Genomic DNA, 26,930 nt, shown 5'->3' with positions numbered 1-26,930 from the left:
TGTTAAGCATGTATCCTGTTTATGGCTGAATCATAGTCCAATGCATGGATATACCATGTTCGGTTCAAATGTTGATGGATAAATAGGGGTAATTATTGCACAACACTGTGGGTAACTAGATGCTGTGGACATGCATGTACACCTGATTTCTATTCTTTTGGCTGCATTCCTGGGAGCAGAAATGCCGGGCCCCATGTCTTCTGTGAGCTGCTCTGCTCTTCAAGATGCAGAAGGGATACATGGTGTGTTCTGATAACCCATTATCATTTGCAAACTTAACACGAAATTTATTCCTGCTGCTTGGAAGAAAACCTCAATGTCTAGAATGTGAAGTTATTTGTAATTTTTCTGGGGCACAGATATGAATCAAAATTACTATGAGATGAGCACAGAGGAGCAAATCGCTTCCAACCAGTGCGGGGGCTGGTGGGCCCGGGGTCTGGCTCAGTCCTGGTTCGGTGGTTTTGGGGTTTTCTGTGCCCCTGGGGGGTGCTGGGAATGACTGTGAAGTAATAATGTTTTTGTTTCTTCATTTAAGAAATGCCAAATAAGTTAGGGAGCCACCGAATGTTATAAAACAAAACAAAAACGTGGTTAATCTGTGACGTGTAGGTCTAGGCAGGAGAAATACTTAACTCCCCTCAGAAAAAGCAGTTCCCTAGAAATCAGGACTTGGTGGGCAGAGGATGAGGCCGAGCAGCGGCCTGCCCCGGCCTCCCGGGCCCCATGCCTTCCCTAATCCGCAGGGCTTTCCTTGTGTCAATGAGCAACAGCTTAGAGCAGGGACTCTAAGTCCCTTCTGCTCGGTAAGTGTTTCTCTCCTGGTTTTGAAGAATGTGCGACTGCCATCAAAGCTTGTTTGCCAACGGCGGAAAAGGGAGCTGGAAACCTTACCTTGTGTCGAGGTAAGAATTGTCTAAACCTGTAGAGAATATTAATGAGTGTCTTTGAGCCAAACTGACAATTGCCAAGAAGCAAAATCTCAGTGGATGGAGAAAATGCTCTGGAGAAGGGCAGTTCTGCAGCTTATTTCATTCATCAGCATCAGAGGGGGAGGCGTAAGAAGCGCTGCATGAACCCACTGTGTAGATTAGGGGGGTGGCAGCAAGCAAGACGGGGAGTCTCGGGGATGGAGAAAAGGCAAAATGGAGAAACACATGCTTCTTTTACACGGTGGGTACAGGATACATCCTAATTCAATTCCCAGCGCACAGAGACGGTGTTCCGGGAGCAAGGTAACCGTGAGGGCTCTGTGGTCTCCGCTCTGGCAGGAACGAGGGTGAGCCCTGCGGGTCCTGGTCCGGGAGAGGAGATAAGCTGACATTCCAAGCTCTGTTATCTTAGATGCAGAAAGACAACAGCAGCTCAGTTAACATAAAGAGTGACCTTTGTCAGGGAGGCTACAGGCCTGGGACGTGACTACCGGCCATGCCTCGCTTTTGGTTGGGAAGTTTTATGTCAGACCACCCCTGTGCTTACTGTAGGTCTCTGAGTTTGTGAGGCCACCATGCGGGCCGCCCCTGAGCTGTCAGGTTTAGGGTGTGGCCCCCTTTTGCCCACGATTGAGTATAACTTTTAGAAGAATGAAGGGGAGTAAGTAAGTGAGACGTGCGTGCTCTGGAAGGAGTCTGCAGACGCTCCGGAGTCACACCAGCTTGTCTGCTGGCGCCTGGACCCGAACCAGAGCTGAGGCGGGTGGTCAGAGCACCCCCAGCCCGTGCTTTTAGATCATCAGCCTTGGGTAACACCACTCCCCCTCTGACTTATGAACTCTTCTTTCTCCTGGAGAATGATCTAGAATGTCCTGCAAAACAGCTAGAAAGATCCACTAGCCTCATTTTAATCCCAAAAGCTTTCCTCAAATTTCATGACAGCTTTTAGGATAAAGTACGCTGAGTGCCTAAGTCACAGCGCCAGCCGGCCAGACGCTCAGCCTCACTGATGCAGATGGCGAGCCACAGCGGCGGGCTGCCCCGGGCCTGCCACCGCCTCCCAGGCCACGTGCCGTTCAATGCGACGAAATAAACGGGGGAGCAACTTTCCAAATCCCAGGGCAAGACCTACAATAAATGGTTAAAGTACGATTTTCTTTAGGCAGGCAGGTTGGCCACGGGGAAAGGTCTAAGAGGGGTTATTTGACACATTGGGTAGAAACTGTCTTTCTTTAAAGATTGTAATCAAGCTGCTTTCCACTTGATCTCTCTATGGAGGACAGAGTCAGTCGCCCACTCCCAGGGTCCCGCTATCCTTGTCAGATAGTGTGAGCACAGACCCCCACCAGACGGCATGGGCTCAGATCCCCGCCAAACAGTGTGAGTACAGACCCCCACCAGACAGTGTAAGCACAGACCCCCACCAGACAGTGTGAGCACAGACCCCCGCCAGACGGTGTGGGCTCAGACCCCCACCATATAGTGTGAGCACAGACCCCCACCAGACGGCATGGGCTCAGATCCCCGCCAGACAGTGTGAGTACAGACCCCCACCAGACGGCATGGGCTCAGATCCCCGCCAGACAGTGTGAGTACAGACCCCCACCAGACGGCATGGGCTCAGATCCCCGCCAGACGGCATGGGCACAGACCCCGCCAGACAGTGTGAGTACAGATCCCCGCCAGACAGTGTAAGCACAGACCCCCACCAGACAGTGTGAGCACAGACCCCCGCCAGACGGCATGGGCACAGACCCCCACCAGACAGCGTGAGCACAGACCCCCACCAGACAGTGTAAGTACAGACCCCCGCCAGACAGTGTAAGCACAGACCCCCACCATACAGTGTGAGCACAGACCCCCACCATACAGTGTGAGCACAGACCCCCACCAGACAGTGTGAGCACAGACCCCCCACCAGACAGTGTGAGCACAGACCCCCGCCAGACGGCATGGGCACAGACCCCCACCAGACAGCGTGAGCACAGACCCCCACCAGACAGTGTAAGTACAGACCCCCGCCAGACAGTGTAAGCACAGACCCCCCACCAGACAGTGTGAGCACAGACCCCCACCAGACAGTGTGAGCACAGACCCCCCACCAGACAGTGTGAGCACAGACCTCCACCAGACAGTGTGAGCACAGACCCCCCACCAGACAGTGTGAGCACAGACCCCCACCAGACAGTGTGAGCACAGACCCCCCACCAGACAGTGTGAGCACAGACCCCCCACCAGACAGTGTGAGCACAGACCCTTACCAGACAGTGTGAGCACAGACCCCCCGCCAGACAGTGTGACCACAGACCCCCGCCAGATGGTGTGAGCACAGACCCCCGCCAGACAGTGTGGGCTCAGACCCCCACCAGACAGTGTGAGCACAGACCCCCGCCAGACAGTGTGAGCACAGACCCCCGCCAGACAGTGTGAGCACAGACCCCCGCCAGACAGTGTGAGCACAGACCCCCCACCAGACAGTGTGACCACAGACCCCCCACCAGACAGTGTGAGCACAGACCCCCCACCATACGGTGTGAGCACAGACCCCCGCCATACGGTGTGAGCACAGACCCCCACCAGACAGTGTGAGCACAGACCCCCACCAGACAGTGTGAGCACAGACCCTCACCAGACAGTGTGAGCACAGACCCCCACCAGACAGTGTGAGCACAGACCCCCGCCAGACAGTGTGAGCACAGACCCCCGCCAGACAGTGTGAGCACAGACCCCCGCCAGACAGTGTGAGCACAGACCCCCACCAGACAGTGTGAGCACAGACCCTCACCAGACAGTGTGAGCACAGACCCCCACCAGACAGTGTGAGCACAGACCCCCGCCAGACAGTGTGAGCACAGACCCCCGCCAGACAGTGTGAGCACAGACCCCCGCCAGACAGTGTGAGCACAGACCCCCGCCAGACGGTGTGAGCACAGACCCCCGCCAGACGGTGTGAGCACAGACCCCCCACCAGACAGTGTGAGCACAGAGCCCCCACCAGACAGTGTGAGCACAGAGCCCCCACCAGACAGTGTGAGCACAGACCCCCGCCAGACGTTGTGAGCACAGACCCTCGCCAGACAGTGTGAGCACAGACCCCCCACCAGACAGTGTGAGCACAGACCCCCCACCAGACAGTGTGAGCACAGACCCCCGCCAGACGTTGTGAGCACAGACCCTCGCCAGACAGTGTGAGCACAGACCCCCCACCAGACAGTGTGAGCACAGACCCCCGCCAGACAGTGTGAGCACAGACCCCCGCCAGACGGTGTGAGCACAGACCCCCGCCAGACGGTGTGAGCACAGACCCCCACCAGACAGTGTGAGCACAGACCCTCACCAGACAGTGTGAGCACAGACCCCCCACCAGACAGTGTGAGCACAGACCCTCACCAGATAGTGTGAGCACAGACCCTCACCAGACAGTTGTGAGCACAGACCCCCCACCAGACAGTGTGAGCACAGACCCCCACCAGACAGTGTGAGCACAGACCCCCCACCAGACAGTGTGAGCACAGACCTCCACCAGACAGTGTGAGCACAGACCCCCCACCAGACAGTGTGAGCACAGACCCCCACCATATAGTGTGAGCACAGACCCCCCCCAGACAGTGTGAGCACAGACCCCCGCCAGACGGTGTGAGCACAGACCCCCGCCAAACAGTGTGGGCACAGACGCCCGTCCGACGGCTGGCCCAGGACAAACGGACAGCTTAGCAGCACGCGCTCTGTGTGCTGCATGGAGGCCTGTGTGCTGCATGGAGGCCTGTGTGCTGCATGGAGGCCTGTGTGCTGCATGGAGGCCTGGGTGCTGCATGGAGGCCTGTGTGCTGCATGGAGGCCTGGGTGCTGCATGGAGGCCTGTGTGCTGCATGGAGGCCTGGGTGCTGCATGGAGGCCTGGGTGCTGCATGGAGGCCTGGGTGCTGCATGGAGGCCTGTGTGCTGCATGGAGGCCTGGGTGCTGCATGGAGGCCTGGGTGCTGCATGGAGGCCTGGGTGCTATGGAGCAGTGCTGACCATCAGTTTATCCACATTCCTTTGAAGTGACAAAAGGAAAAGCCGTCTTTAAAGGACCAAGAGGTTCTACTCAAAGCTCATGTTAAAGCCAGGAACGTGGACTTCAGACACGTTTACCCCAGCATAGTCTATTTGCAGGGGAAAGGCAGACACAAGGCTGTGGAGGCATTCATAGCTCTCAAGTCACTCACACTCTCAGGCCCAATTCCGTGCTGGGCGCGGAGGGGCAGCCCCGACACCCTACCCGCCTCTGTCTCGGTTATGACACAGGTGGCTGCTCCCAGCCGGGGTCTCTGTCAGGACAGCAGGCAAACTGGTGGCCCTGGCATTCACGTTTCGGGCACCTTATGTGGCTGTGTGAACAGATGTGGGCTCACAACAGACTGTGAGGGGGAAGGAGCCATGAGGTCCTCTGCATCTGTGACCGCGGCAGAGGACACGGCGGGCTCCCATAGCTGGAGGGGTGCTGGGGGACCACAGGCAGAAAGCAGGAGTGCAGGAGGCGGGGAGGGGCGGCCAGGGGAAGCTGGCCCTGGCCCAGGAAGGCCTCCACCTGCCTGAGGCTGGAGGTGAATGACATCAAGGGGAAGGGGGACTGGGCGACTAGAGCAGCTTGGTCTTGCTATAGCCTTTAGTCTGTGATAGGGACTCCCAAGGTGGGCAGAGGTCAGTCAGGAGGGGCTCATCAACCTCCTACAAGGCTCTGGAGAAAACCCAAACCCTTGCCCTGGGCTGCAGGGCACGTCATAAACCTGCCCCTCCTGCGCCCACCCTCATAGCATCTGGTTCCTGCGATGTTGCACTTTTCTGTACAAAGGCCCTGCGCTCTGCCCTCCCTCTTCCTTCGAAGAGGAATCACCTCCGCTTGCCCTTCGCCCCCTGACCACCCTAGAGACGGAGGCCCAGCCTGTCATTCTCATTCTCTCCCCCTCTCTCTCTCAGCGCCTCATTTCTTTCCAGCCACTGCACTGTTAACAATTGGCAACTTCATGCAACATGTTTGCTTGTTTTCTCTCTGTCAACTCCACCACGGCATTTCCGTAATTTCTACTGCATCCCTAATGCCTAGTGCCTGGCACTTTGCAGGTGCTTGATAAAGATTTGTAGAATGAATAATAAAGAGCTAATATCCAGCCCTTGTACACACACGAAAACCTGATCACTCCCTGTTGGAAACTTGATGAAATCTTTGTAACCACTGACCAAGGACCTGCTGCTCATTTCTAACTTTTCTGGTCTAAGGCAATAGATGAACTTGGGAATCACTCCACAGCTGATCTCAATCAAAGTTCTTAGACTCCAAGTCCCCGCCCTGGGCCAAACAGCTGGGGGATGGCAGCTTGCAAGGCCACACGTACCCCAGCACAGAGCACAGCTTGTCCATGGCAATATGACAGGAAAACAAAACAGCTGTGCTTACAGGAACACAGGAATTTGCCTGCCTGTTCTAAAAGACATTCTAAAGATTTAAAGAAGAAAGGCCATCCATGAGCAGGCATCGTTCTATAATGCCTTCCTTCCTTCCAACATCTTCTTGTCCCTCCATTCATTTTATTATTCAACAAGTGCCTTCAATGCTCGAGGTACTGTGCTAAATGCCGGGGAAAACCCTGGTGAGTAAACTCTCCGACCCCAGAGAGCTGATAACATAGATAAGGAAAACAGGCCACACTTGAGAGCTGACTGCGGGAGCAGAGTGCTTTCAGGCTGCTGTGGGGAGGGCCTCTGACTCAGTCCTGAGTGTGGAGGGGCGATCAGCACAGGCTTCTGAGAGGAAGTGACCTCTGTGTGAGGCTTGAAGGACAACGAGGGTGACTGAATCGAGGGAAGGAGCAGGGCAGCCTCGCTGAGACCCTGAGTTACTAGGTAGGAAAGAGAGTAGTCCAGGCAAAGAAGAAAAAAGGGAGTTTGCAAGTCCTGGGAGGTTTATTCCTTAATGCTGGGAGATGTACAACCCACGTGCTCACAGTTCAAATTTGACTGAAAGTTCTCTGAAAGCTATAAGAAATTGGTCACATTATAATACTATTACTAAGTAAATCCTTTGCGGTTGTAATTTTCAAAGGAATTGAAAAGTATTGTGTTCCTTTTTACAAATTCAAACAGCCTCCTGAGCATTGTAAGTCTAAAGCAGCGGTTCTCAACCTGTGGGTCGAGACCCCTTTGGGGATGGAATGACCCTTTCACAGGGTCGCCTAAGACCATCCTGCATATCAGATATTTACATGACGATTCATAACAGTAGCAACATTACAGTTATGAAGTAGCAACGAAAATAATTTTATGGTGGGGTCACAACATGAGGAACTGTATTTATTTACTTATTTAAAAATATATTTTATTGATTTTTTACAGAGAGGAAGGGAGAGGGATAGAGAGTTAGAAACATCGATGAGAGAGAAACATCGATCAGCTGCCTCCTGCACACTCCCAACTGGGGATGTGCCCGCAACCATGGTACATGCCCTTGACTGGAATTGAACCTGGGACCTTTCAGTCTGCAGGCCGACACTCTATCCACTGAGCCAAACCAGTAAGGGCGAGGAATTGTATTTAAAGGGCCAGAAGGTTGAGAACCACAGGTCTAAAGTGAGTAAAATTGATTACTGAGAGGCCAAATATCTAGCTCAAAGCTGGCAGCGCCATTAAAAGCCCAGCATGGCAATGTGGAGGCCACCAGACTGAAGAGAAGCAGCGTGTGGAAGGTCTAGAATGTGCGAGCCCCTCACTTAGTCCCACTTAATCCTCAGTAGGAACCTTCTACAACGTCCGCCTATAGTCTCCACTTAGCAGATAAGCTAACTGGAGCCTAGTGACTGAAGTAGTTCCCCAGAGCCACGCATTGAATCATCTTTTGTTCACAACATGGTGCATCGAGGGCATAAACAAAACGAGACACAGATGTCATTTTCCTCTTCTCCTATTACTTTGCCCCACATCTGAAGGTCCAGGCTCTTCCCTATGGTATCCTGAAGGCACACTGACGCCCTTCCTCCCCACACAGCCAACGGGCCTCGCAATAAACAAAGCGGCCCATTGAGGTGCTCCAACAACATCAAGACTCCCCAGTCACTCTATCACAGGTGTGGGTCTGCTCATCAACCAACTGAACCAAGAATTTCATTTTTGGAAGCAGGTGGAGGTGGTCTCCCAGCAAAGGGAATTCTACGTTGATGCCAATGGGGCAGTAAGAGGCTGGGCAAGCCCGTGAGAGGGAAATGAAATGATCCACATGGTACATGGAAGGCAGTGGAATATAAAGATTCAGAGCATATGCTCCAGAGGCCAGGCGCTGGGCCTCAAACCCCAGCCTTACTACTTGGGAAATGCACGCACTTGGATGAATCAACCCATCTAGGCCTCAGGTTTCCTCACCTCTAAGTGAGGATGGAAAGTTAATGACTACATTAGAGTCTCGAAAAAGTTAAATGAGGTTTTGCACACAGTGCTTGGTCCAGAGCTTAATAAACAATAAGATGCATGATCTTTTTAAGCATCACCAGTCTTAGGGCCTCTGCTCTACACAACTCGAGGGCATGCCCCTGACCTTGCAGCCTATGGGAACAGCACCCCCAGAGCGTGCAGTGCGCATGTGTGGCTGTATTAACCATCATGATGATGCTATTGCGAACATGCAGGACTTGTGCTTCTCAAGGTGGATGCCTGGATTATTTCTCAAAAAGAGGAGGGTGCCACTTGCTATGTGTCTTGAATGAAATGCATCTTACCAACAAATAGGCGAGTTTTAATAGTGCACAATGGGGAAGCAAAAGGGGAACATGCACATGCAAAAAGCTAGCAAGAGCTCCGAGCTGGTTGCCAGGGGCTGCTAATGCGAAGAAAACTCCTGTAAGGGGAGGTGGGGGAACCCAGCACGTCCCGTTCTGTGGACCTTGAGGCTGCGCCTTAGCATGCTCACTGACATCAGATCAAGGTGCCACTCAATTACGGGAGCAAAGCCAAGGCACATGCCGGCCCCAAGGAGGTATCAGGTAAAATGTAGTAGTGAGGGGGTGAGCGAGGAGGTGAGAGGAGTCCACAGGAAAGAGATGATTGCAAACAGTGGAACCCTCAGGAGGGCGAGTGAGAGAGGACAGGGCTGGAAGGCTCAATCCTCAGCCATGTTAACACCGCAGTTCTGAAAAAAACAACCCCATTTAAAATTGCATCCAAAAGAGTAAAACAACTAATAATAAATTTATTTAAGGAGGTGAAAGATCAGTATGCTGAAAACGGTAAGACTGAAGAAAACACGAATAAATGAAAAGATATTCTGTGCTCATGGGCTGGAAGAATTAGTACTATTAAAATGTCTACACTACCCAAAGCAATCTACAGATTCCATGCGATCTTATCAAAATTACGAAGGCATGTTTCACAAAAATAAAAAGAAATCCTAAAATTTGTATGGAAATTGAACCATGAAAGACCCCGATTGCCAAAACAATCTTGAGAAAGAAGAACAAAGCTGAAGGCATCATACTTCCTGATTTCAACCATATTACAAACCTATAGTAATCAAAACAGTAGGGTATTGGCATAAAAAAAAGGCATAGATCAATGGAATAGAATAGAGAACCCAGAAATATATATATATAATCAGTTAATTTAGACAAAGGAGCCAAAACTATACAAAAGGGAAAGAATAGTCTGTGCAATAATGGTGCTGGGAAACCGGACAGCTACATGCAAAAGAATGAAACTGGCCTCCTATCTTATACCTTACACAAAAATCAATTAAAATGGATTAAAGACTTAAACATAACACCTGAAATCATAAAACTCCCAGGAGAAAACACAATGAGTCAGTTTCTTGGCATTAGTCTTGGCAATGATTTTTTGGATTGACACCAAAACCAAAGGCAACAAAAACAAAACTAAATAAGTAGGACTATATTAAACTGAAAATGAGCAAAGGACCTGAATAGACATTTCTCAAAAGAAGACAAACAAATGGCCAACAGACATGTGAAAAGGTGGACGACATCACTAAGCATCAGGGAAATGTAAATCAAAACCACAATGAGATGCCACCTCACACCTGTTAGCATGGCTATCATCGATGAGACAAGAAATAACAAGTGTTGGCGGGGATGTGGAGAAAAGGGAACCCCCATGTGTGCATTGGTGTAGCCACTAAGGAAAACAGTATGGAGGTTCCCCAACAAATTAAAAACAGAGCCATCGTCTGACCCAGCAATTCCACTTCTGGGTACTTATCCTAAGGAAATAAAATCACCAACTCAGAAAAATATATGCACCCCCATGTCCATTGCATTATTTATAATAGCCAAGAAATCACCTAAGTGCCCATTAACAGATTAATGGATAAAGAAAAGAATATATATATCACACACACACACACACACACACACACACACACACACACACATACACACACAATGGAATATATAATTCGGCCATGAAAAGGAAGGAAATCCTACCATCTGTGACAACATGGATGAACCTTGAGGGCATTAGAGTGATATAAATCAGACAGAGAAAGACAAATACCGTATGACCTCACTTATATGTGGAATCTTTAAAAAAACCCCAAACATAAATATAGAGAATAGGTGATTGGCAGAGGTGGTGGGGTGGGGGGTTGGTGGGGGAATGGGTGAATGCGTGAAGCTGGTTGAAAGGTACAAACTTGAGCCCTGCTGGGGAGCTCAGTTGGTTAGAGTGTCATCCTAAAATGCTAAGGCTGTGGGTTTGATCCCTGGTCAACCAATGAATGTATTAATAAGTGGAACAAGAAATCAATGTTTGCCTCTCTCTCTCTCTTTAAAAATCAATCACAAAAAAGGTAAGTAAGTCCTGGGTATGTAATGTACAGCTTGGTAACTATAGTTAAAATATCTTATCACATATTTAAAATTTGCTAAGAGAGTCTTAAAACTTCTGATCACAAGAAAAATAATGTATAAGTATGTGAGGTGATGACATTAACTATAATATAGCTATTTTTAATAACTAAACGTACTGTTGTAATTATACTGTAATATACACATATATCAAATCATTATGTTTTCACTGAAAATGAAAACAATATTATATGCCAAATATATCTCGATAAAGCTGGAAAAAAGTGGCATTGTCACAGCACTTGTGTAAAATGATAATATAAAAGAATGCAGCGAGTGTCTCATAATGGTTTACGAGTAAAAAAGAACTTGGGCTCGAGTCTTGCTTCTTCCACTCGCTAGGTGTGTGGCACTTGGAGGAATGACACTGGCTCCCCGAATCCCAGTGCTCTGGACTGCAGAATGGGGTAGTGATAATAACACCCCCTTTGTCTAGTGGTTGCAAAGATTAAGTGAGGTGATGACATGAAGCACTTAGCCCAGTGCGGGGCACGATTTCTCCCTGTTCTAAACACCGTTCCTGGGGAGAACTTTCTGTCTTATTATCCATATCTCTGAACCTTTCACAGCATGCACTTTCTTTTTTAAAATTAAATTTACTGGGATATCATTGGTTGGTAACATTATATAAATGTCAGGTACACACCTTATAATCTGGCCTCTGTATGCCGTATTGTGTGCTCACCACCCGAAGTCTAGTCTCCTTACGTCACCATATATTTGATCCCCTTTTCCCTCCTTATCCCCCACCTCCTTCCCCTCGTCACACCATTCTGTCATCTCTATGGGTTCGCTTTTTGTTTGCTTTTATTAACTTGTTGCTTTCAGCTTTATAGTTCACATATCAGTGAAATCATACGGTTCTTGTACTTTTCCACCCGACTTATTTAGCTTAGCATAATACTCTCAAGATCCGACCATGAGTTGACAAGTGGCAGTATTTCATCTTTTTTATGGCCAAGTAGTATTCCATTATATAACTGTAGGTTTGCAGTTGTGAGTATGTGAAACACAGAGTTTATTCTTGTGTTATTATTTATGAACTACTGTATCATTTATTTGTAATACAACTATAAACCTACACTTGTGTGTGCACCACATCCCGTGTGTGTGTGTACCACATCTCCTTTAGCTAATCGTTTGTCAAAGGACACTTGGGTTGTTGCCTTGTCCTGGCTATTGTGAATAACAGCATGCATTTTCTATTTCATTCCAATGTCAGTGGGTGTGGTTTTCCTCCTAAAGCTCTTTCCCCCCTTTTCTACAATCGAATCTTCTGATACAGAGGATACCTCCTACTAATGTCTTTCTTTGCCAGCCAGACGTTTCCCTAGGGACATTTGGTGTATTATTTCACTGAGTGTTAACATTAAACATTAACATTTTCTTTAACCAATTATTAAGAGGGAGAAAAACAAGTCTGTCTGTTTCTGCATCAACGGAGCAGTTCTTCAGATTCCATCATTTTTCAATGTGGAAATACTTCACTAATTAACCGGGATTTCAGTGAGGGCCCGTCTTCTACCTCACAGCCAAGACCTGGACGCAGGAGCACAGGGGGGTCCCAGCTCAAGTCTGTGGCTGTCTGCCTACACACAACGGCCAAGCCTGGATACACATATTTAAAATATTTCCTCCATTTCCCCTCCTCCCAGGACAGTTATCTGCAAGCATTTTGCCTAAGGCAGCTGGACTGGGAACCTTCAAGGATGTAGACAGAGGAATTGTGCAAAAAAAGGAGCCGCCCCACTGGGGTGGGAGTGAGCTGCCTGCCTCTGACCGCAGACCTCTGGGTCCGAGCCAGCCCTGTCACTGTGCCCGAAGGCTTCACAGGGGACAGCTGTGATGATGGCAAGGGGGTTGAGCAAAAGGCCTGGCAGGTGCCCACTTCATGGTTCTACTTACTTCTTGCCATTCCTCTGCCCTCCAGGCGTAGAGCGGGCACAGCGGGGCTCTGCAGGTGCGCTCCGACTCCGGCCTGGTGTACGGGTTGCACTCGTTCTCTCTGGCTACCTTGCGAGGTCCCAGCTGACAGCCCACATTTCTCCGCTGCACGCCGTGGCCGCAGGACACAGAGCACTGAGAAGACAGAGTGTGTAAGTGGGAGCTGTGGGCCACTGTGTGGAGGGGGGCGGGGAGTCCGGGACCTGGGGATGCACCCTCATCCGATGCCTTTCGCAGCTATCACAGGGGTTTCTAATTCCCACTGAAGGAGAGCCGTTGCCTGCCCATGTCGGGGAGGAGGAGGATGTTGAAGTTTGGGGAATCTCTAAAGTGAACAAAACTCTTAGGATGATAAAGGGGTTGGGAGAGATCATTAGGAAACATTAGTACAACCTAGAAATAGAGCTGCCACGTGAAGTGGGAATCCCAAATGATGGCTATTCTGGAGGATCTGAGGCTCTTGAAAATTGGCACTGCAGCACTCTACAGGAATACCTTCTTGGCAGGTTAAAAGAATAACCCAAGGAGAGGAAGTAGGGGAAGTATTTTCTCCAGCCTCTTCCTCTTTCTATTTCTGGAGATGGATGACTTTTTTTTTTCTAAACTATGGAATGCACTAAAGTATTTCTGTCTATCTACAGCCTAAGATGAATACATAAGAATAAAAGCTGATGAGGTAAAACCCTTCCGCAGGCATAATGTTTCAGCTCCTGAAAAATACTGCTAATCAGGCTGAACCATTTGGTTGACCAAGTTGCAAAACACCACATTAAATCTGCAATTAACTTTCCTCTAAATTAATTTTTTAATGGCTTCCTCATTGCTGGATTTTGTAATCTCACTGATGGGTAGGCCAAGAATGATGGTCTTTATTAAGGCTTGGACAGGTAGAAACTAAAGGCACCGCGTATTATTACACTTAGCTATTTAAAATGTTTACCAAGTTTTGTGATAGCGCAGCTTCCATTAATTTGGCTGGCATGGAGAAAACAAGTTTAACATACATTAAAGCCATATTCCTAAGAGGAAGTCTTTATAAAGAATAGAATTACGCTGTTAAATTAGAAAGAAATTGTTATCCAATTAACCTGCAGTAGGACTCATCACATGCTGAGCTCATGGAAATTTACTCTCATGTACACCCATTGGATTCTGCTGACTAGGAGCTTTATTGCCATTCGGATTTTAAGAAAATAGGTTATACTGTGTAGAAGGCAGCTTGGGAAATCATATTGTTTCAGATGAGTCCGTGCCAGGCAGGAGCTCCAATGCTCAAAGCCGGCTGGAGAGGAACTATTCTGGAGAACCATAGGTGCTGTTGTTTGGATTTATTTGTATTCATTGGATTGCGTGAGTTTATGACCCACAAAAACGAGATTTTTGAAGTCATTTTATCCCGGTGGAACGGGGACCGCCTGAACAGGAGTGACAGCCTTGTGTCCAGGGGATGGCAATAGAATGCCACAGGAGCCACATGTACAGTATTTCCCACTGATTACCCTGGAAACGAGTGGACGGTGCCACGGGAGAGTTAGACACGAATGACAGAAGCATCAAACACTGTCATCACCCACAAACAACCACCACCAAACAGCCCTTTGGCGATCTAAATTTGGGGTCTACAATACAAATCACTACATTTCCAGAACAATGTGTCCAAATGGAAATACAGCGACAGAAAAAGAACAGTTACACAAACAAATCTGAGTCGGCCACAGGGCTGATATCTATTCAAAAGCTCACAGTGCCTTAACAGCCTAAAGAAACGGAAACAACGTCAAAGACTGGTAGAGTGCGTACTCTACAGGCTCACAGTCAATAGAACCTCTTTTAAATGCTGTCCTTACTGAGTAAATCACTTATGGCTGAAGAAAGGCAGGGCATCGAGAACCCTAAGTATGCAACATTTAAGAAATCACTTCCTTAAGTGTGATAATTCTTCAGAGGCAAGTAAAGACATAGGAAAATTCAATTACATCATGTATCTCTGTGGCTTCTGGCTTTTATAATGTCAAAGCCAGCTATGAGATGACAGCAAGGTTCCCACATGGCTGAAATGCATGGCAAGGCAGGCACGCGTGGCTCCATGGGAATCTGTGTTAGAAGGGAGTGCCCCGCCTCAGGTCCTCTCCGGACTCCAGGCTTTTTCCTGTGCTGTCTCGGGGACGCAAGGATTTGCACACACAGCCAGCCAGGCTTGCTTGGCGAATCCTGAGAGGTTTGTGCAGAAACCCCATGAACAAAACAGCATCAAAAAGACCTCCGCCTGACCCCGGAGGTGGTGGTGGTGGTGGCGTGCACTGTGCGTGCTTAATTCTTCTCGTTTGTCAAGGGGAAACGTTAAGCAGCCTGTGTGAACGTGGCCCCCACTGCCCTCATTCCGCACCGCAGTCTATCTGTGCGGGATTGGATCGAAAGGCAATGTTTTCAGTTCCGAACAACGGAGCTGGAGCTGGGTTTCATCTCTGTGCTCCCTGCTGTGCGGAGCTACTTTGCAAAACTCAGCACCCTAAAGAGGGAACTGGACGCTTATGTGCTTCCATAGATAAAAGAATCTCTGTGCAAGTTCTGTCTGGGGAATCATAATATACAGCTGAAAACTTGGAAGGAATTATAGAAACTTTCTCCCAGTATTACTGTGGTGACATGACTTAAAGGAGCGACTAGCTTGAAAAGTAACTATATGAACCAAATATCCTATATAATCAAGAGCTAATAAGCTAATTAGACCGAATAGCAGAACGACCATCTGGACGACCTTCCGGACGAAACCGGGGCTGCAAAGGCTGAGGCAGCAGCTGGGGCTGCGAGGGCCTATCCTTGCACAAATTTCATGCATCGGGCCTCTAGTAATAATATAATCATGTAATAATAGTAACAACAGTAACAGAAACATTTTACTAAGCATTGACTATGACCAGTCTGTAAACTAGAGCTTCACACCCTATATTCTTCTTTATTGGGGACTGCCCGGTGCCTTATGGGAAGTCTCACAGCGTCTCTGGACTCTACCCACTGGATGTCAGTTGCATTTCCCTTCCTCCACCAGGTTGTGGCAACCTACGCTGTCTCCAGACGCTGCCAAATGTCTTGAGAGTTAAAAAACCACCCTGGTTGGGAGCATAGCTCTATGCTAAGCACGTTAGAGGAAATACCTTTTGTATTTTCTTAGTAACCCTTTTAGGCAGATACTCCACAAGTAAATTAAGCCAAGAGCACATATAATCACTCTAACTCAAGCAGAAACAAGGAAAAAATGAACAACACAGTAAATTCTGTCCCTGGCAATGTACTGGCTGTAGCTACTGTGGGTTAGAATGTGGCTCCCATCCTTAGAGTATGGTGCGAATAGGAGGCAGTACTTCTGTACTATGTCAGCACGGGTGTAGGTGAGAGGCCTGTATTCAAAGCAATTCAACCTCTGCTTACGGCCCAAACACAAGCACAGATATGAGAGCACACACACCTGTCTCTGAAGCTGACCATGCGCATATGGTCTCCTTGATTTCTCAAGACACACAGCTACCTATTTGCCATGCTGCTCCCTTACACACGTGCAGAGCACTTCAGAGCCTGACACCACAGCCAAGCTGTTCTCACTGTAGTCATGACAAAAATCCTAACCCAAATGGCCAGTAGATTCATGTTGCAAGTGCCAGTTTCTATTTTGGCAATTGCTCTAAGAGCTTGAAGAAATGAATTACTGCCCTGAGTCTGAGACACCACTGATTGCAAGCACAGCATCATGTTTTTATCAGTAAGAAAGAAAACAGGGGCTGTTAACTAAGTCACGGCATTCCACTGATTGTTAGGCCCATCCTGACCCTTGCGATGGTAAATCATAAGAAAGACGGGTACCTCAGGATTGGTGAATGCACCCAGTGAATGAGTTCATGACTGATAGATTCTAATTCCATTATTTATTTTTTTCACTTCTAATCTTCATTTTTTAAAAAGCCTTTTAATAGGAATCGGATAAAGTAAAAAAAAAAAAAAAAAAAAGATCACCCTGGAATGCTTTCATATTGTGACAAAACAGGTTTCTCACTTTTATCAAGAGGAATCAGGAATCTGATGTTGAATTTTGTCTTAAATTTCACAGGCATCTATCTAACCTTAGCTCTTGATCAAAATCATCTAAACAACCTGAACATGAACTTTTGAAAAAAATTGCTTTAAAACTACAGTGAGGATGTTTCCCAAGAAAAGCGTTCCTTTCCTTGGAGAAATTTCCTTTATAATTTCAAGATTTTCAAAAGGTATAGGTTGAATGAAACATTCCACTTTAAACCTCAAAACACCAATTTTGAGGGAGAGACTACGAAGATTAATTAGTACAACTACCCCAGTGTCCTATCCCAATATTCCATATGTCTTATTATCATTAGACATTTTGACATGATGAGAAATTGCACTAATTATTCTTCCTACCTTGAAGAAGAGATGACCAGAAAATAGCTAACAGCAGAAGACACAGGGACCAGATATGAAATCTTCTCAATTTGTTGCAAATGAATCATCATTACTCTTGCTGTAATATCGCTGCCTTCGGGGTATTCCTGTCTACCACCGTATCATTAGTGAGCCAATAATCCTTCATCATGCAGACGGCCTTTCTGCATCAGCCACTGGGTCTGATTACTTTCAGGCACACTTCTAAGCTGCACAAACTGGGCTTTACCTCTGCAGCACCTTGTCTTACCCGCTTTCCTAATTCTTTTCTACAAATCAAATCAGGGCATTCTAAAGCTGGCTACAGACCACTACCCGGCTGTGCTGACTTGCATCTTCAACTAGAGCAGTGGTTCTCAACCTTCCTAATGCCGCGACCCTTTAATACAGTTCCTCATGTTGTGGTGACCCCCAACCATAAAATTATTTTCGTTGCTACTTCATAACTGTAATTTTGCTACTGTTATGAATCCTAATGCAAATATCAGATATGCAGGATGTATTTTCATTGTTACAAATGGAACATAATTAAAGCATAGTGATTAATCACAAAAGCAATATGTAATTATATATGTGTTTTCCGATGGTCTTAGGCGACCCCTGTGAAAGGGTCCTTCCACCCCCAGGTTGAGAACTGCTGAACTAGACTTTTCTAAGCAATCACTTTGAACAGGTGCGGTGTTTTCTGAGGAGGAGCTCAGATAATCCTATTAGCTTACGTTTGAAAACACCCCCGGGGTTCAAACCTAATCATCACAGCTTTGTGAGCAATTTTAGATTTCCCGTCAAGTCACAGGATACTGAAGTAAAACTCACTCTGTGTTTACCAATAAAGAGCGAAAGATTCTTCTCATTGCCTTTTTATTGAAAGAACTGGACTTTAAAATGGACATCATTTTACATGCTCTGAACTTAATGTTCAGGGAAATATGCAAATAGATAAGTTAGAGGCTAAGGAACATAAAGAAAAGTAAGAGCATGGAAGTCTAATAAAGGACAGGCTAGTGTGGAATCCTAAAGAACATTAGCAGGAAGCTTTTATGTGACTTAAAGAGCTCCCAAAATAAATCCTAGAAGTTGGAGATGACAGCAGTCACTTAGACAACCATTACGATGACTCGCAGGAAACACCCTTCAAATCGCACCCCTTGAGGACACCAAAGGAGGCCCTAGTTCTGGCTGGAACATGCTTTGAGGGTTAAATTAAAACAAAAGCAAAACATGTTCATTGTGGTACAGACCTTGAGAGGAATCAGACTCCTGTGCTGGAGAACATGCAGGAAAGTGGAGTGTGGCAGGAGGTATCGGGGACAGCTCAAATCATGTAAGAAAAATTCACATTTCTAGAATTTTCTAAGGGTCATGTAGAAATGGAGGATCCTCAGCTCCTCCTATGTTAATTCAGGCACCCAGTGCTTCTTTGAGGCCTTAGGGATCAAGACCCAGGCCCTGGCAGAACCAATCTGACGGCTGCCAACCTTGACCCTAGTGTTTTATTGATTCTCAGGATCATCTGCGTGGCTCTCCTGTGCATAGGAGAAGCACACATTCCCTCAGACCTCCCTGAAGCAAAGCCCCGGAGAGCAGCAGCGGCATGAAACGCAGAACACGCAGCCTGAGTTGTCAGCGAGTGCCTTCTACCGCTCCGAGAAAGGTACACGTGTGGGGAGGCGAGGTCTGCTTTAGGACTAGATGCAGAGACGAGCTCATGCAGCCGTTGTTTAAAAGTAAACAGCCGCTTTGAGAGTTCCTTCATGAACTCAACTGTGAAACTCCCGTTCTCAGTGTCTGACTACATCACCCCATGTTTAGAATTAGTAGCTTATTGGGCACTAACCCCTCGCACCTTCCCACACACACGCATCCAAACAAATGACCCTTCTCGAGAGGCCGTGAGATGCAGTATGTGGCACTCGTCATGGCACTGAGCCCTCGTAAGAACTCTGTGAAGTACTGGTAGGCTCAGGAAGGTTACATCACAGCCCCACCTCTCTATACAAGGAAATGGGCAGAGACATATGTTCTAACACTTTATACTGAAAGTCCTTTCTTTAAGAACCTCCACGGTAAATTCACACTCAGCTCCTGCCAGGAGACCGTGGTCCGCCTCACTGAACGAGTGTCTTCTAAGGGGTGCGTGTAACACAAGCGCAGTCAGGAGGGGCTGCTCTGTGCTAGACATCTGCCATCTCCAGCTGCTACCACTTAGGATTCATCCTCACAGCCACCCTGCCACAGGGATTAACCCGAGTGCAAGGCCTGAAGCCACTTGCCAGGTCCCACAGGGGGTACGTGTCCTGAGGCAGTCTTCCCTCCCAGGCCAGCGCTCCCCTCTGAGAAAGCAGAGCCGGGCACAGGCGCACAAGCCAGCACGCCGGTCCCAGGGCCCGAAGCAGTCGTAGGGGAGAAGCATTGCTCACCTGACTCCAGGCGCCAGCCTTCCACTTGGGGCATCTTCCTCCTCGGCACTCGCGGTGCCCACTGGGCTTAGCAAGGTGCTTACAGTGCTCACTTCCTAAAAGGCTTCCATCTCTTGCCATGCAGTAAACACTTCGTTGCTTATGCCCTCGACCACAAGAGACAGAACACTGCAATATAAAGCAATGGCAAGGTTGTTGTTGTTTTTTTTAATCACATGGAGTTTGATAAAAACCTGTGTTGTGAGATGTTAAGATCACGCCTAACAGGAGTCACCATTCCCCTCTCCAGCGCGTTTTGGTGACATCGCAAGCACGACATGGGAGGAAGGCAGCAGCGGGGGAAGAATGTCCACAGCGTGACAGCCCCAAGCCTGTGGGGTGTTTTGGGGCCACTCGAGAGAGTGGGTACATCTTGGTGATTTAGGCCAAGAGTGAAGCCCAGGGACCTGAAGTTACCATGCAATTCTGATTTAAAAGCTCCTACTCTAAATAAGGACTTCTTTCCAGATCTCACTTCTTGCAATCTCTGACCAAAACATCCCTTCCACAGCAGGCCTCGTGAGTCACCGACTTGGATCAAGTTGCATTTCCAAAATACAACTGTGCCCAATTTCCCAATTAAATGATTGGAGGAAATTCCTCACCATCTTTCAGAGGATAAACTCTCATTTGCCCAGTCCACTGGGGAGAAGGGGGGAGAGGCACGCTGGGAACTGGAAGGTAAGCTCGAAGGTAAGTCTGCCAAGTTCCGGAGGGAGGCATTACCTTTCAACTCTGGTCGGCAGGTTCATCGAGCTGTTTTAAGTGTGACCTTGTCTGGCCACATCTGAGAAACTTGACTTTGATTTCAGATTAGGTTTCTCAGGAAGGTCTAGGAATCAAAGTGCCCATGGGGTCGGGACAACAATGTGATGTGACAGCTTCCTGCAGCACAGGCAAGAGGCTGCCCCAGTGCATGTGCTGGGATAGTCAGCGTCCCTTGCTCATTAGTGATTATAGAAGTCATTACCACGGGATCATAAGCTTGCTGGCTCAGGTTCTTAAGGCACATTATTTCCCAATATAGCGTTCCTGCTTTTCAGAGGGAAAGGAGTTTAAGAATGAAGGGGAAAATGTAAAAATGCAATGAAAACAGATTTCAAGTATCGCTTCCTTCTATTCAATATTTCTTATTTCCTCCAGTAACTTTGTGGTTTTGTTAACTTAAATTAGTAAACGGCCCTTTTATGCCTAATAGATAAATAGCTCCATGTAAAACATGTAGCCTAATATCAATTCAACCACTATTCTCAGCCAAGCATGCTCAAAGTTATACCATTCATAAACTTGCCAGACATGTTTTGCTAGTAGACAAAGCCATTATAAAAATTGCAATAGTAGCTGATAGATTTAAACATGTATCTTAACAGGTGTGGCCATGACTTGGCTTTAGGAGATGGATGCATGATTTGGAGCAGCCATTGTGGAAATCTTAACGGAGACAGGTGTGGAAGGAAGGAGCCCACTTTGAATATCTGTACCAAAACCGAAATAGCCATCATTCAACAGACAGTGCTGTGATGTGTATTAAGGCTTTGGGGCATAATTCTAGAAGGCTTTCAGGATAAGGTTCCTAGGGATCTCCCTACAAACCAGAGATCCAGCAGCGACTTGCACCCAGGCACACCCTATTATCAGTAACTAATTTTAATATTTTAAAATGTTACTTTGACAAGAAAATAACACAAGGGCACGATTAGGATTTGGGGTGAGTCCATTTGTTTATGCAACACACATTTATTGAGCACCTACTAAGTCCCAAGAATTATGCGCTGTGTTGGGGATATAGTGACGAACAAAACTGATATAATACCTCTCCTCATGAAGCCTGTGACAATTATCAAGGGATGACAGAAATAAATATATGCTTATTCATTGAGAAGAGCGTCATAAAAAAAAGTCCAGAGTGGTTAGAAGAGGGCTCCCTGAGGCGTCCCCGGGGGCACGCAGAGCTCATGGTCACAATACTGTGCTGGGAATGTTTTCTACCTGCAATGGGAAAGCACTGAAGAGCTTTACGTCAGGATAAGACGTGATCTCCTTTTTGGTTCACAAATTCTACCTTGACTACTGCGTGAACCATGGGTGAGGACACAGTGTGGGCGGAAGTACGAAAACTGCTTGGGAAGCTGTTGCATAGACGAGAGGTGATGGCAGCTTGCATTAGGTGCAGAGTGTGGGGTGGAAGGCTGGTGGATTGAAGCCACATCTTTGAGGTGGAAATGATAGTTCCCGAGGGACCAGCTGTGGGGTGGAGGGGAGAGGTTCGAGTGAAGGATGACTCCCAAGCTTCTGGTATGGGCAGCAGGATGCAGAAATGACATTTATGGAGATGGGGAAAACAACATTGGGGGTGACGGGTATATTCAGTTGTAGGAAATGGGCTGGACTTAAAGGATATAGACTCAGGGGTGGTAAATTTGGTTGATTAGAGTAATCAGATGAATCTGGGTGAACTTAGAGCAAGTCTCTGCTTAGGGATAATCATTTTAATGTGCAAACAGTACAAACTATCCCTTAATATCGAGAGGCAGCAGGGAGTTGATAGAAATGCCACTTTAACACTCTGCAGTGGTCATCGGAAGAGAGAGCCTAAAAGTAGGCAGCAACCTTCAGAGGCCGAATTAGAAAAGGTACAGCTTTCTCATGTTACTTCTCTGCCCGACACTTCTCTATGGCTTGAAATGCATCATCTCATTTAACCATCCCAATAACCATAGAGACTGGTACTATTACTGGAGACAATAGGTGTCTTCAAACTGGGTAAGTGCAGTGCTTTATGTATACCTCTGCCCACACCACTCCAACACCAGGGGACAGGTGTCCATCAGGAAGTCACAGCACAACGAGAATACTACATTAGCACATCACTGACTATGCATCCGAGGGCACCCAGCATCTGCCTGCCCATGAAACGGAGATGAGTGAAGCAGTCTCTAAGTCTGTTGCCAGAAGATTGTTTACTGCCTGGATTAGTGAGGTCCCACCGACGCCTATGTGCCTTTCCTTATTTGGAGACCAAAATGGAACTGACTTGAAAAAAAAGAACGAAATACGTCAGCCTGACTCACTGCACATAGTACTTGCCTAACATTGTTAAGATCCCAAAGCAATTAGAAAATTCTCCAGGTATGTAATCGGATAGAAAACACCTTCCATTTTATGCTTTCTAACTCACCAATGAAGACAAGCAGCTGCTAGTGGAAATTTTCATCTCCAACAGTGTACTAACGGGCCTGTTATGACTTCATAAAGGAGCTGTGATTCTGATCATCAAATTAACTCAGGTTTCAGCTCCTATATTCTGAGGGGAATTTCCATCCGACCGTGTCCAGGCCTTTTGCATGGACAAGCGTCACTGAGAGCACAGTTAAATTTAGTGCGTCAGCCAGTGCGTGTTACTTACTGGCGACATATCTGAGGGTTCCTGCTCTGGGAAATATTTCATTCCTTACATCTGCAGCTAAAATAGCTGCCCAGTTTCCCAATAGAAATGTGACCTTTTTTCTCTGGGGAAACAACCCAAATTGTTTAGAATGATTCCCCCACCCCCAGCGCGGAGCAAGACTCCCAAACCATGCAAGCTCTGCCTCTCACTCAGAACATCGGGGCCCACAAGTAGCGCCCGGGGTTCGGGCTTTTGTTTCTGCGAAGCCTTTCTAAGGGCCTGCTTAATGTGGAGCGTGGTTCAGATGTATCCTCAACACTCGCCATAAACTAAGGTCTCAGAGTTTGAAATCCTTGCATTTCAGCTCCTCTGGGGAAAATAAAACTCAAGGCATGGGCAGTTTGCTCGCAGCTTGTACCAAGGGCCCTCTCTCTCTCTCTCTCTCTCTCTCTCTCTCTCTCTCTCTCTCTCTCTCTCTCTCTCTCGGTAGCCCCCCTGGGGACCTGGGTCTGCTGTGCTATCCTGGCCTCATGGGCATGGGTCCTTCCACTCCTATTGAGGGGCATGGCCTCCCCATCACTGAGAAGCCAGCAAACACCACAGTGTGTCTGCCTAGAAGGAAGGGCTGAGACTGAAAGAGAATGGGACCCTGCAACTGCTGAGGCTGCTGAGACCGGAGCATCCAAATGAAGAAGGAGGATTACCCCCGAGCCGGAAAGGACGGTAAGGACGCCAAGGACGCCACAGGAGGCATCCGAAGGGGAGGGTGGAGGTCAGGGATTTACATAGAAGCCGGGCTGGAGGGTGGTGGGGTTGACACATGGGTGGAATGGACAGGATTGGCTGGGTTACATCAGGCGCCTAATACGTGTGGGTCAACAGATGGTCCAGGAGGAGGGCCCTGGAGTGTCTGGCTCGGCTCTGTAGGTCCAGGGGTTCTCATCGCCAAGTGATCTAGACACAGGAGAGTCTGTAGACAGGAGCTGTGTCTCAGAGGATGCTGACTGGCTAGTCCGAGTTTCCGAGCATAGGGCTGGCGACAGCAAGAGAGAAGCCGGGAGGCACAGACAGGCCTCAGAGGGCTAGCCACCAGCAGCCAGTAAGTCAAGACTCTCCCAGGCTTAGGATTTCTGACAAATGGGCAGCTCACCATCACTCTGAGACGGGTGGGCAAAGTTCAGTTTTGAGACAGGAGACCTTGCTAACTATTATTCCAGACCTCTGTGATGCTCCAAAATATGAAAATAACATCTCAATCACTTCATTTAAAAACGTGCAGTTGTGTCTGTTCATAACAACAACCAGCTCTTCTCGATTCTACTCTCACTTTGACCTTGTTTAACGAAACATAAAGTCACACCTCATCTGGAAAGTGTTTTATCAGAAATGATGCAATGCTTGCCCTCAAGGTTCCGGCTGCCTTTGCGGATGACGGTGGCGAATGAAGTGAGCTGCGTGAGCACTGCGCCATCGGGGGCAGCAAAGGGATGCCAGCCTGCCCCCCCCCCACCCCCCCACTACACTGAACAACGACAGTGAGCACAAGGACATGGATTTAGGGATTAAAGTCTCAGATACTAACTCAGCGTAAGTCCTGGAAAACCACATGGGCGTGTCACATAGCAAAAAGTTAGCCAGTGTGTATGGAAACGAGCGAATCCTGAACCCTGCAGCCCTCGTAGGGGTGCACTGTAGATGAAACACCATGCTTTCCTAAAAGCCACAGAGAAAGCCACCAGGGCTCTGCCCCGCAGTGCAGGTGCCAGCTCATCTGGTGCAATGGCTCTCAATTCTGAGGCCTCCCCACGAGCAGGCCTCCACTGCAGCGGCACCATCGGAAACCACGCTGGCCACCTCCCACTGAACTCCCACCTTGAGCGGGAAAGGGCCGCAGTGGATGAAAGCGGGGCCACCACTTGCCCAGGCTCACAGGTAGGGAGTGAGGGAGCCAGGCTTCCAGTCCAGCATCCCCCCCTGACCACCGTCTTCCTCACACTAGCCTGAAGGGAGGGCCTGGCGGGGAAACAGGCTGCTCACCTCTGCTTCCCAGGCAGCCACAGAAAGCAAGGACCTCAGAGGAATGTTCCTGAGGACTGTTTTAGAGACCTCTGCTTCCTTGGTCTCCCAAGAGGAGAGCAGCTACGCAATGTTAGGACTGTGACTTAATACTTTCTTCACAACATCGTTAGCGCCCTGGGAAGAGAGGCGCCATGAAAAGCAGATGGGCAGTCACAGCAGGAAAAGGCCACATTTTCCTTTGGCCAAAGCCACCCCCCGATTTCTCTTGGCCATTTTCCAGGCCATGGCCCCCGGGGCCTGCTGATGCCACGTGGTGGGTGTCCAGGGGGGAAGGGCTCTGTCTGGTCAGGGACGGAGGGCTGCAGGTGGTAACGTTCGGCCCGCTGTGTCTCCAAGGACGGCTCTCTCAAACGCTGAGCTGTGGAGCATCTCAAATATTTCCAGTCCCTCTAATTATTTTACAAATTCAACACCAGAAGGAAGGAGACATGGTCACACAGGGAGGGAGGGGTCCACGTAGGTGCAGGACTCTGAGCTCCTGCCCCTCGCACACACTGTTCACTGCCCATTGCACTGGGATCTGTGGCCGGTTCCCGTGGCCTGCACAGGCTGCTCGGCACCACAGCTACCGGACAACTGACTGCTCCGACCCCAGTTGGTGCTGCTCACAAGCAGCTAGCGGGAGGGAAGGGACTGCAGAGGCAGGCGAGGCTCGGCTCCTCTGGCTTTGACAGGTAGTAAACACCGGCAGGAACAAGAGAGGGCGACAAGCTCTGGTTCCCAGGTTCTAGTTAGGAACCAATTCCAAGGGTGGGTGTGCGCGCGCCACACAGGACACGGCGGCTCCTGTCCACGTGCGCAGAGAGGCGGCATCTCAGGGCCCAGGTTTGACAGACCCAGGCTGCAGTGCCACCTGCCACTTTCCTCTGCTGCCATTTGGGCCAGTGACTTAACATTTCTCAGCTGGGATCTGTTCCCTGCAATGGAGACAATGGCACTATCTATACCAGTGATGGCGAGCCTTTTGAGCCCGGCGTGTCAGCATTTTGAAAAACCCTAACTTCGCTCTGGTGCCGTGTCACATATAGAAATTTTCTGATATTTGCAACCATAGTAAAACAAAGACTTATATTTTGATATTTCTTTTATATATTTAAATGCCATTTAACAAAGAAAAATCAACCAATAAAAATGAGTTCGCGTGTCACCTCTGACGTGTATGTCATAGGTTCGCCATCACTGATCTATACTCAAAAGAGGTGAACGCAGTTAAGTGAGATGGCGCATGAAGACAGAGTTCTTCATGTTTGGCCAAACAGTATAAAAATCAACACACGTTCACTAGCTCCATGACTACTTCCGGTCAGCAGAGTCTTTTACCGTCTCCCAACATGCAGTTAAAAAGGTGAGTATTTAAAAAAATATGTTAACTAATGGGACCTAAGATTAACATTCTAACCGGGAATTTGCTGGGTGAAGGAGGGACTCAATCTGGCAAGATCTCGCCGCATGAATGGGACGAGCTCCTTTCCCGAGGGCACAGGCCCGGCGCAGAGCCGCACGCGGGGCTCCCTGTGCAGAGCCCTTCACTCCCACACACGACGACCACTCCGAACACCGCATCTGCCAGCCACGGAAGACAGGAAACAAGTAAAGAAAGAAAGACCACGTCTTTCCTGCCCCATCCTTTCCTCTCAGACTTATTGTCTAAGAGCTACTGTGTGTGCCGTATTTTCACTGTGCTCTTTCTTAACTGTCCTGACACACAGACTCCACATAGTAATCACCACCACCGAGAACAGATCCTCCCTTCCCTGCTCGCTCAGCTCTGCTGTGGGAACGTTGCAGGTCTT

General features: G+C 48.4%; 1 protein-coding gene across 1 annotated transcript in view; it reads right to left on the bottom strand.

The window, feature by feature from the left end:
• Positions 1-26,930, bottom strand: part of ADAMTS9 (ADAM metallopeptidase with thrombospondin type 1 motif 9) — a gene marked incomplete at its 5' end in the record, with an annotated part of 167,331 nt that overhangs the window by 24,030 nt on the left and 116,371 nt on the right. Inside the window, 2 exons of the mRNA XM_081106532.1 lie at positions 12,721-12,894; positions 19,632-19,799. Of these exons, the coding sequence (XP_080962658.1) occupies positions 12,721-12,894; positions 19,632-19,799 (342 nt within the window). The remainder of the gene's footprint in view (positions 1-12,720; positions 12,895-19,631; positions 19,800-26,930) is intronic.

The sequence above is a fragment of the Myotis nattereri genome (genome assembly GCF_964212035.1).
Source record: "Myotis nattereri genome assembly, chromosome: 14".
In the NCBI taxonomy this organism is placed as follows: domain Eukaryota; kingdom Metazoa; phylum Chordata; class Mammalia; order Chiroptera; family Vespertilionidae; genus Myotis; species Myotis nattereri.
Note: the sequence above shows the minus strand (reverse complement) of the source record. Positions and strands in the feature narration are given on the sequence as shown.